This window comes from Arvicanthis niloticus, chromosome 1, assembly GCF_011762505.2.
Source record: "Arvicanthis niloticus isolate mArvNil1 chromosome 1, mArvNil1.pat.X, whole genome shotgun sequence".
Lineage (NCBI taxonomy): Eukaryota > Metazoa > Chordata > Mammalia > Rodentia > Muridae > Arvicanthis > Arvicanthis niloticus.
This window is the reverse complement of record NC_047658.1, coordinates 19358769-19369832: the sequence shown is the minus strand read 5'-3', so window position 1 is coordinate 19369832 and position 11064 is coordinate 19358769. Positions and strand designations below refer to the sequence as shown.

General features: G+C 54.3%; 2 protein-coding genes across 9 annotated transcripts; one reads left to right on the top strand and one right to left on the bottom strand.

Moving 5' to 3' along the window:
- Positions 1-331: 331 nt before the first annotated feature.
- On the bottom strand, positions 332-3329 carry Rpl18 (ribosomal protein L18). Of its 2 annotated transcripts, none has more exons than XM_034500827.2 (6): positions 3138-3329; positions 1939-2025; positions 1645-1752; positions 1233-1331; positions 657-850; positions 332-447 (listed from the first exon to the last, which is right to left on the bottom strand). In XM_034500827.2, the coding sequence occupies exons 1-6, from the start codon at positions 3138-3140 to the stop codon at positions 372-374; spliced, it is 567 nt and encodes a 188-aa protein (XP_034356718.1). In that variant the 5' UTR covers positions 3141-3329; the 3' UTR covers positions 332-371. The 2 variants fall into 2 exon arrangements, with proteins under 2 accessions (XP_034356718.1, XP_076790379.1); XM_076934264.1 differs by lacking the exon at positions 3138-3329 and adding an exon at positions 2852-3000.
- An 88-nt stretch (positions 3330-3417) lies between these two features.
- Sphk2 (sphingosine kinase 2) lies at positions 3418-10994 on the top strand. Of its 7 annotated transcripts, XM_076934196.1 has the most exons (7): positions 3418-3562; positions 4152-4221; positions 7453-7921; positions 8588-8737; positions 8834-8928; positions 9011-9126; positions 9475-10994. In XM_076934196.1, the coding sequence occupies exons 3-7, from the start codon at positions 7516-7518 to the stop codon at positions 10559-10561; spliced, it is 1854 nt and encodes a 617-aa protein (XP_076790311.1). In that variant the 5' UTR covers positions 3418-3562; positions 4152-4221; positions 7453-7515; the 3' UTR covers positions 10562-10994. The 7 variants fall into 7 exon arrangements, with proteins under 7 accessions (XP_076790311.1, XP_034356673.1, XP_034356681.1 ...); XM_034500782.2 differs by lacking the exon at positions 4152-4221 and having other exon boundaries at positions 3420-3562; XM_034500790.2 differs by lacking the exons at positions 3418-3562; positions 4152-4221 and adding an exon at positions 5927-6095.
- The last annotated feature ends 70 nt before the right edge of the window (positions 10995-11064 follow it).

Genomic DNA, 11064 nt, shown 5'->3' with positions numbered 1-11064 from the left:
ACACAGCCCCTTGTGCAAACAGAGGGGGAGGGACTACTGGGCATCTTGCTCAGAGACTGGCTGAGGCAGGGCCTCACCTGTTCCCACACCTTCCCCCACAACCCCCAACACCAAGATCTGGGGAAAAACTAATCCCAGGAGGAAGCAGGTGAACACAATACCAGCAGAGGCGGGGAGCTAATCACACACAGGTGCAGGGCAGCTTGTAGAACAGGCACCACCCCTTCCCCAGAGAAGGGTCTGTACTGACTTCAAATCAAATGCTGTCACCATTGGTGGCCCTCATCCCACCCCGCTCCATCCCAACTTCATGAACAAACACAGAGGACCATTAACATCCAAAGCTTTTTTATTAACAGGGAGATCCAAACTTAGTTTTTGTAGCCTCGGCTGGCCCTTCGGCCTCTGGCACGCTCGAACTTCCGGCCCTTGGAACGGACATAGGGTCTGCGGGGAAAGGAGGAGGGTTAGAGAAGCCAAGCCAATGGCCACTGGGACCTGCTCCTGTAATGCTGGGAACCTCTTCTGAGAGCCTTCATAGGAACCACCCACCCCTCAGAGGTGGCACAGGCCCTGGTTAGCTCATAGTTGTGACCATCCCCCACTCAGTGAACTCCACACCCTAGTGGCCACTATAGCTAACTGTTACTACTCACTTGGTGTGGCTGTGTGGGGTTCCTGGAGCCTTGCCAAAATGCCGGTACACCTCTCTGCCCTTCCGAGGACCAGACAGGAGCACAGTGCCTCGGCCCTTGGGAGACTCCAGAGCCAGCTGGTCAAAGGTGAGGATCTTACCCCCAGCCTTGAGGATGCGACTTCGGGCCCGGCTGGTCACCCGCAGTGCACACACCTGAGGAGACACACACCAGGAGCTGTGGGGACTGTCACACACCCCCATGTAGCAGACTCTGATAAACAACTGCCACTAAAATTTCATCAGTGGATGGCAAGCTCAATGCTTTCGGGCCAAATGAAATCCAAAGCAGCATTCCGCAGTGGTGAGCAGACTCAGAAAACCACCAGAGAGCAGCTTTAATTACAGCTCCCACGAAAGGCTGCCACTGTCACACAGAAAAGCCTCCAGCTTAGTTGAAGACATGTCTCCTGCCAGGCAGTGATGGCGCATTTCTGAGTTCAAGGCCAGCCCGGTCTATATAGAGTTCCAGCACAGCCAGAGCTACACCGAGCAACAAACAAAGGACATGTCCCCTGGGCCCATGCTGTTCACTTACCTTCAGCTTGGGCACTTCCAGAATCCGCACATCATCTGTGACCGTCCCCACAACCACAGCGGTCTTGTTCTCCCGGCCAGGAAGCTTCATCTTTCGGATCTGACAGGGGCAAGCTGGTTAAGTCTTTCTGTGCTCACCCCAGTCACCCAGAACACCAAAATGGCCAAGATTTCCAATGGCTGAGGCCACCCCCCTTCTCCCCAGTGACAGGCCCCGAAGCCTTGCCAGATCTTTCTGATTTGGACTCTTTTTCTCCAACCCCAACTCAAATGCCAAGTCAGAGAAATCCCCAGGTAGAAAAAGACCAAGGGCCTGTCACTTGGGGAGGCAAAGTGGAGAGGCCAAAGCAGAGCTCTGTGTCCTGTGCTGACCTCAACACCTCAGAACACGTGAAGTGCCCCCTGCTACTAACCATCCGGGACAGGGACAGAGGTGGCCGGTTGGTGCGGCTCATGAACAACCTCTTCAGCACAACCTGATTGAAGGTAGAGTTGGTCCGTCTGGCCAGAAATCTGTACAGCTGCAAGGCAAAGGATAAGATTGAGCATGGGACTGCCTCCCCCCAAAGCCAGGCCCCTTCCACAGCTCTCCCATCCTGCTCAACTCCTAGTGATGGGAGGAGGGCACTGTGTGTCCAAGTCCCTCCTCTCCCTACCCCACTCACCGTGGGAGTTGTAAAATGACGTAGTAGCCCGGGCTTACTTACCTTGACTAGCAGCCGCAAGTAGATATCCTGGCTCTTGGGCTCCTTGCGCCGAACCTTTCGGTCCTTGTTGTGGCGAATGTCAACACCCTGTTGGAGGGGAAGTACTTACTATGGAGCCAATTCTCAAACAGGTTTTTATACCTGTACTTGTCTCTCAGGCTACTTAGTCAACAATTCAAACCCAAAGGATTTGAATTAGAGGGAGGAGACATTTTCCACCCATTGACAAATTCACTTAACACACACAAGTGAAATTTTTGTCTGGGCTTGGAACCATTCCTCCCAGACTCCAGAAACTCACTGAAACGCTGTCTCAGAATAAAAGCTAAGATGCACAAGCCATGCCGTTAGCACAGCGTAGCTTAGAGCACTTGCTTAGCATGTGAAAGCCCTGGGTTCTGGGCCCAGAGTGGGTGCGAGTTCAGATCCCTGCAAAAATATTAGGCTCCATTTATGTTCTCAAAACTAGCTCGCAATCTGGAAAGCAGGCAAAAGACGCCAACAGTGCTTTTCTAGACATGGAAATGTGTTTGTGACAAAGCCAGACTCTTGCACTACTACTTCAAAACAATCCTAGGAAGGCCAAGCGGTCGGGTTTATTTTACCCCCGCTCATTTTCCAAGCTGTCAGCATCCAGAAGTAGTTACTGACAGGGGTTTCATGGCACCTTCAAGATCCTACGGCAGGCATCTTCGTGAACGTCTTGCCAACTCACAAGGCATGGACAGGATTACTACACACCCTTCCGACCAATGACACTGGGAGCAGTGCTCCGGGAAGCACGGAGGGGAGGACTAACGTGTTTGTCCCCAAACCCGGCAATGTGGGGCTTCACTCCTCGTAGGTCTCAACTTCCCAAATGCAAGTTAAGAACCACGGAAACTAGGCGCTGGGATCCCGCCTGGAATCCTACCATTCGAAAGATGGGAGGCAAGGGAGCTGCCGTAGGGTCGAAGCCCAGCTGGACTCAATGGAAGTTGAAATTGGCCTGGGTCACAGAGCCAAACTTTGTAAAGAAAGCGACCAGCCTCCGGTGGCTCCCGAGGCCGGCCACCGGCTCCGACAAGTCCCGGCCGAAGGCTCCAGCCTATCCCCCAGTCTCCCTTGGCACCGCCCGCACCCCTCCGCCGCGCTGCGACCCGGTCTCGCTGAGGATGGCAGCGGATGGATCACTCGCAGACGCCGCTAAGCGCACTCACCATGATGGCGCCTCTTGCTCAGCCAGGTCCAGAAAGACGGAACCGCGCCGGAGTGGGCGGGGAAAGAGCGGCCTGCGAGACGCACCCGTGACGCAACACAGGACACTCTAGCCAGAACTGGCGTCTCTGTGGTGTGCTGGGACGTCATATGGGCGCGACGCGACGCTCTACCACAATTTGTGGTTCTCTATGGTATGTTGGAAGACCGACTAAACCGAGGCTTCCAGAACCAAAGAGAAACCAGCCTGAGGAAAGGGCCGGGACGCAGAGAGCCTCTCTAGCCTTTCCCAGTCCCTGCTCTCTATATTCTTCAGGGAGAACGAGAGACATGCTTGGGGTTAGCCGGAGGAGTCGCGTGGTGACTCTCTGGCCTCATGCCGACTTTTCGGTGGCTCGAGGAGGACCCGGTGGGCTGTGTGTTGGAGGTGAGGCTTGTCCGGGCCTGAAGAAAAAGCTAGTCTCACACTTCCGGTACTTCCTTAAATTCACGGCTGCCTTTTCCTTATGCTCAATTTACTAGACGGAACTGAAATCAGGAAGTCCTACTAGGTCTCTCACCCGAGACTTTCTTGCTGCGATTCAACCGGTTTTTTCAATATTTTGTGTTCAGCTTTTTCCCTGCCCTTAGATGACCTCTTCCCGGATCTCTCCTTTGTTTTCTTCCTTAGAGACGGCTTGTTTTTCTTTCCTACACCAGACTGGTTGAACTGGCCCAATATTTTCAATGTGCATATTGATGTGCAGAGAAGGCACGCAGAGCTCCCGGGCTGGAAAAGGGATAGTAACAAGCTCCAGAGAGAATGAAATAGAAACCATGACGGTGGTTGGAGGTGTGGAGGCCTGAGGGTGAGAAGGAAAAATGGTGAAGGAGAGACAAAGATACAAAACTGAACAGTTAGCACCTAGCCAGATAGTAAGCTAGTTCTAGTGCCAGCTCTGCCCATTCCCAACCCCCTTCAGTCAAGGTTTCACAGAGTTGCCCAACCTGGCTTCGAATCACTCTTCCTGCTTCAGCCTCCGAAGTAGCTGGGATCACAGTCTTTGAACACTTGGCCGGCTCTGCCATTTAAAATTGTGATCTTGGGTAAGTCGTTTTCTATGTTTTTGTTTGTTTGTTTTTACTTGTTTGGAAAAAGTGATAAAAAGACTCCGTGTTAGGGTGCCTTCCCTGATTATATAGGTTTGTAAGTGTCTTCAGGCAACACTTTGCTACAGAGTGTTAGGTAGAATATATTACCTGAACTTGGGTAGGAAGAGACAGACCATCTAGATGGGAGATGCTGGCTCTGGGACACTTAGCCTGCAATGTGCCCTCCTCTTCAGAACCCCTACCTGGAACTGCACAGTGAGTAAACAAGACTCTACCCAGGCCACCTCTACATGGCCTCCATTTTGGGGCTCAGGCCCTGCTGTGACAGAGCAGAGGCCCGGGTGCCCACCGGACACCTGAATCCAAGGGGCAGTGGAAGCAGGTAAGGCTCTATCTACAGCGGTGGTTCTCAACCCCATGGGTCGAGGGCACTTTTACAGGGTCACATGTCAGCCCTCCTGCATATCACATATTTACCATTCTCAACAGTAGCAAACTTACAGTCGTAACAATGAAATAACTTATGTTTGGGGGTCACTACAACATGAACTATGTTAAAGGGTCACAGCATCACGAAGGTTGAGAACCACTGTTCTGGAGACTGTGGTTGTCCTAGCATAGGTGAGAACATCTGCCAAGGCCCTTCTGCTGCTGGCCTCAGACTTCCCCTGGGGGCAGGATGATAGACTTCTCCTCTCACAACCAGGCTGCTGAGGGCTATTCAGGGTGAGGTCACTCAGTTTGGTTGAGTTAGCATTTCTCCTTTCCTGTTCTCCTTTCTCTGAGGAGGTCTCAGCCCCTTGGGTTGGGGTTTTCTTGGACTCAGTGGCTGTATCCTGGTTTCTGCATTTCACTGAGATCTCCTCTTGTGACTTGGCATATTATCTAGAGCAGGTGCTTTGTAGCTCAGTGTGAGCATGCTTTGTCCGGCATGTGGGAGGCGGTACATGTAGACCCCAGTGCTTGCGGGCAGTGCTTGCGGGCACACACCCACACACCAGATTGTATCTCCTGCTGCCCTTCCCTTGCCTGTCTCTGTCAACATCTTTTTCCTGGGCTCAGTTCCTTTCCAGCTCTGGGCTTCTAAGCTTTCCCTTCCCTATGCTTTCTGGGGCTGTCTTGTCGCATGGTGGTCTCCTGGGATGTTAATCTCATTCTTCCTCCTCGAAGAATCAGTTTCTAAATCTAAATGAGCCTCCCGGGCCTGGTTCATTCCAGAATGGTCTCCACCTGTCTTGGTTATTTTCTGGGGTTTGACACAAGGTGTCACGTAACTGGCTATAAGCAGCAGAGGCAGATCCTGCACTTCCTGATGCTTCTGCCTCAGCCTCCATAGTTTTAAGATACAGGATACGAGCACACTCACCTCAGTTTCTATCTCTGCCTTGCTCTGTTACCAACGTTGGAGAGTTGGTTGAAGAACTCCTCCTCACCCCTTTTTATCGCCTCTGTTGGGAAGGGTCTGTTTTGACCTCAACAAAGATGGCGGGCTAAGCTTTGCCTTCCACCACATCCTTTCCTCTGCTGCATGTTTGCCCTCACTTATAATGAGAGCTGCCTTCCTCGGCTGAAGCCCCGCCCGATTTCCGCCGTCAGCCACCCGGCCCTGGCGCGTAATTATGAAGGCGGATGCCTCTGCCCCCCCCCCGCCCTCTCATTGGTGCGGCTCGGACTCAGTGCAACCATTGGCTGGATGGATGCACACCCTTCCCCCACCCCTAGATCTGATGGGGGCGGTGGTGTCGACTCTGGAGGGGCTGCCGGGACGACGCAGCGTGCACGCAGGTTGCGGGGTTGGGGTGACCCCAGAGGGGCGGACACTCAAACCCGGTGCGGAACACTGGGTGAAGTCTGGATACGGCAACCAGGTCCGGCCCTGGGATCAGACTCAGACCTGGTGCTGCGTTGCGGCCGTGGAGTGGTTGTACAGGCTAGGGAGGTCCGGGACAAACGGCGGTCGGCTGGGAACCTGTGGGTGGAGCTAAGATCTGGGGTTCTGGGAGACTGAGACCCAACCCAGGATGCAGCATTTATAAGGCTCCGTGCTGCTGTCTGATTTGAGGGCCTCATACGGGTCCCTACAGGTTTTAAGGGCGGGGCAGATAAATGGGCATTAAAGGAGCGGCCCAGAGCAGGGGGCGGAGGTAGATCCTGAGGGACAATATTCATGGGGGCGTGTCCCAGGCTGCTGTGAGCCTAGGAAAGGTGACAAATTTGTCAGGCGACTGGGTTGAACTACCCAAAGGTGAGCAATTAGAAGTTGGAACATTCTGCCAGCCGGAGAAGGGGCTCAGTCCTGGCTAACCCTTTTTCTGGAGAGAACTCAGCCAGATACCCAGGTTAGTGCTTCCAGTCAAACAGGCTGGTGGCCACTCCCTTGGGCTCCCACAGGTGCCTCCCCCTCTGACCTGTTTGTCATGTTCTTTCCCTTCTGTAACAGCAGGAAAGCAACAGGCTTTCTTCATTGGAGTGAGAAACTTTTAGGTTCCTCCTCCCTCCCACCCCCAGGGTTTTATCTGCATAATCCTGGCTGTCCTGGAACTCACTCAGTACCCAGGCTCTCCTCCAATTCAGAGATCCGCCTGCCTCTACCTCCTGAGTCCCTGGATTAAAAGCGCACGCCACCACTGCCCGGTGGTGCTTTATTTTCTCAACCTGTACCTGTGCAGCTGCTGTTTGCTCAGTGCTCCTCTGCTCCTCATTGCTGTCCTTTCTTCTTGGTGCCTGTATGTCTGCATGGTTCTCCCCTCTCCACCTGGCAGTGACTCGGTGTGTGGGAGGGGACAGTGTCTTCTTGTCTCAGCCTATTTTCTCCTGCCTCTGTCGTCCAGTGTCTGCCTCCCTCAACCCTTTGCCCTCTAGTATAAAACGTTGGTCACTTTTTCTTCTGATTGGCATGGGTTTTATTTATTTATTTATTTATTTATTTATTTATTTATTTATTTTTGAAACAAGGTATCCCCGGGCTGGCCTCAACCTTGTGTTTTTGCCTCCCTAGTGCTGCTGCCTGATGCATTACTATGCCTGACCTTCAGGGAGTATTAGCCAGTTGTTGCAACGGTCCTGAATAATTTCATGCCTGGACACCGGCTGCCCCCATCTATGCTTTTCTGACTCTGTGGTACTCCTTTCCCACCCTCTGACTGTCTCCTTTTCACAGGTCTCTCCTGTCCCCCCACCTACCATGAGGATGATGGATTCTGACCATTGTCTTCCTCCCCACAGAGGCTGGACCAGGAGCTGACCACAAACCAAGAGTCTAGGAGCGCTTGAGACTGAACCAAGGTCATGGCCCCACCACCACCACTGCCAGTGGCCGCCAGCACTCCAATCCTGCACGGCGAGTTTGGTTCCTACCCGGCCCATGGCCCACGATTTGCCCTCACCCTCACGACACAAGCCCTACACATACAGCGACTGCGCCCAAAGCCAGAAGCTCGGCCCCGAGATGGTCTAGTCCCTCTGGACGAGGTCTCAGGCTGTGGCACTCTGCAGAGCCGTAGCCCTGACGACACTGCTGCTTACTTCTGTATCTACACCTATCCACGGGGCCGGCGTGGGGGCCGGCGCAGAGCTACTCGTACCTTCCGGGCTGATGGGGCCGCCACTTACGTGGAGAATCGTGCAGAGGCCCAGCGTTGGGCAACTGCCTTCACGTGTCTCCTCCGAGGAGTGCCTCTGTCTGGAGACCAGGGTGAGCTGCGGAGCCAGAGCCAGATGGGTGTTTCCCTGTGTTCCTGTGTGTTTGTACTTTGTGTCTTTTTGGGTCTGTCTCAGAAGAATGGGACACAGCAGAAAGAAGCCCAGTGAGTGCCTCTGCTGTTGCCTCCATTGTCTGTCTCTCCCTTGGCAATAGCTCTGGACAATAGCTGAGTAAGACTCCCAGGCGTGTGACAGCAGGAGGCTGAGAATGCCCATAGGTACAACACAGGTCTCTAGGACCTTCAGGCAGCTCAGAGGTGTCCAGTAGCTTCACTCTACAGAGAGGAGGCTTCCCAGCAGAGCCTCCCTCCCAAGGTGCCTGGCTCCTGTGTGAGTGAGCCTCACAGGATAGGAGCCTGATGCTGTCTAACAGTTGTTCAGGGATCATGTCTTCTCTCCCACCTGCCACACAAAGGTGCAAAGGGCACATACTTGCTTTTACAACCAACCCTTTGTCTTAGCACCTGTGAGAAAAAAACTGGTCTGACCTCACTGGCCAGGTGACGGTAGGGAGGCAGAAGCTCCCAGCAGCCCCTGGGTACCTGCCCTTTACCTATCAAGTCGCCTTGGGACCCATTTACAGATATTGTTGCTAGGGAGGAGGCTGGATCTCCAGCCTTTCCAAGATTCAGCCTTTCTCTCCTCCCATCCGCTTCAGAAATCACCCCTGAATTGCTGCCCCGGAAGCCCAGGCTGCTCCTATTGGTCAACCCTTTTGGAGGGCGGGGCCTGGCCTGGCAGCGCTGTATGGACCACGTGGTGCCCATGATCTCTGAAGCTGGGCTGTCCTTCAACCTCATACAGACAGGTAGGGGCTGCTGGCAGTAGGGGTGGGAGGGATACTTCTGGAGGGTTTGATAGGATGAGGAAGCTTCCTGACTAACCTTTTGATTTGCCCCCTTAGAACGACAGAACCATGCTCGTGAGCTGGTGCAGGGGTTGAGCCTGAGTGAGTGGGAAGGCATTGTCACTGTGTCTGGAGATGGGCTGCTTTATGAGGTAGAGCTACAGATACCCTAGCCCTGCCTTGGGGGGAACTGAGAAGAAAAACAGGACCCAGACAGTCCTATCCCAACTGCAGGTGCTGAATGGGCTCCTTGATCGCCCAGATTGGGAAGACGCCGTGCGGATGCCCATTGGTGTCCTCCCCTGTGGTTCAGGCAATGCACTAGCTGGGGCAGTTAACCGTCATGGCGGGTACGTTGACTACTGTTGACAGTTGTCCTCCCCTGTGGTTTGGGCAATGCACTACCTGGGGTGGTTAACCATCATGGCGGGTATATTGACTAGTGCTGAGACAGCCAGGGATACCTGCTGAAGAGAGTGATGATACCCTCTCATCATCCTGCACCGGCTACCCTTTCCCCAAGAGCTAGATCTGTGCCTGTGCCTGGTCCATAGACCATCTTCAGTCAGGGGTGTTTATGGGAACCTCCGGGATATGCTCTCTGATGGCATAGCTGCTCCCGCAATCCTTCTTTTCCCCTTCTGCGTCTCACTCCCCATTGCTGTCTTCCACTGTGACACCTTTCTCTGATTGTGAAGGTTTGAACAGGCTGTCGGTGTTGACCTGTTGCTCAACTGCTCGCTTCTTCTCTGCCGGGGTGGCAGCCATCCTCTGGACCTGCTCTCTGTGACGCTAGCCTCAGGATCCCGCTGTTTTTCCTTTCTGTCAGTGGCCTGGGGATTCTTGTCAGACGTGGACATTCACAGTGAGCGCTTTAGAGCCCTGGGTAGCGCTCGATTCACACTGGGTGCAGTGCTAGGCCTGGCCACGTTGCATACCTACCGTGGACGCCTCTCCTACCTCCCCGCTACCACAGAACCAGCCCTGCCCATCCCAGGCCACAGTCTGCCGCGAGCCAAGTCAGAACTAGCCTTGGCTCCAGCTCCAGCCCCAACCACCACCCACTCACCTCTACATCGGTCTGTGTCTGACCTGCCCTTGCCCCTTCCCCAGCCTGCCTTGGCATCCCCTGGCTCCCCTGAGCCCCTGCCTGACCTGTCTCTCAATGGTGGTGGTCCAGAGCTGACTGGAGACTGGGGGGGAGCTGGGGATGCACCTCTGTCCCCAGACCCACTGCTGCCTTCATCCCCCAACGCTCTCAAAACAGCTCAGCTTTCACCCATCGCTGAAGGGCCCCCAGAAATGCCAGCCTCCTCGGGGTTCCTGCCTCCCACCCACAACGCTCCAGAAGCCTCTACCTGGGGCCCCGTGGACCACCTGCTCCCTCCCCTGGGCTCTCCACTGCCCCAAGACTGGGTGACAATAGAGGGGGAGTTTGTACTCATGTTGGCCATCTTGCCAAGCCATCTCTGCGCAGACCTGATGGCAGCCCCACATGCGCGCTTTGATGATGGCGTGGTGCACCTGTGTTGGGTGCGGAGTGGCATCTCACGGGCTGCACTTCTACGAATTTTGCTGGCCATGGAGCATGGAAACCACTTCAGCCTGGGTTGCCCACATCTGGGCTATGCTGCAGCACGTGCCTTTCGCCTTGAGCCACTCACGCCTCGTGGCTTGCTCACTGTAGATGGGGAGTTAGTGGAGTACGGGCCAATACAGGCGCAGGTGCATCCAAGTCTCGCCACACTGCTCACTGGGCCTGCAGGTCAAAAGCTGCAAGCCTGAACGAGCCCAAAGCATTTTGAGTTAGTGGAACCAGAGCCCCATAAGCTAAGATCTATTACAGGTAGAAGTAGGGCCCACACTCAGAACTGGAAGGGTGAAGAGTGGTCCTGACCCTCAGTTCCCAGAGGACCTAGAGGCTTGAGGGTGGGGCCTGCCTTTCTTGATGTCCCATGATGGGGCCTGGAATGTATGAGCTAGCAAGGCTTCTTCAGCTTATTGTCCAGCCAGGGTTTCTTCTTGCCTATTCCGGTGCCTCTATTTGACTGGCCAATCAGCCCTTGAGGGGCAGGTTCCCCCGGGTGGTCCCCAGATTTGCACTAATGTTCCTCCCCTGGCCAGTTAGGGGTGGGATGTTCTGTGTCTTGTGCGTCCCTGTCCCTAGTCTAAAAAGCAATTGAAAAGGTCTATGCAATAAAGGTGTTGCTTTCCTCTAGACCTTCACCCTTCCATCTGACATCCCGTTCAGTTATTGTGGTCCTATAATGATAGCAGTAGCAGGGCCC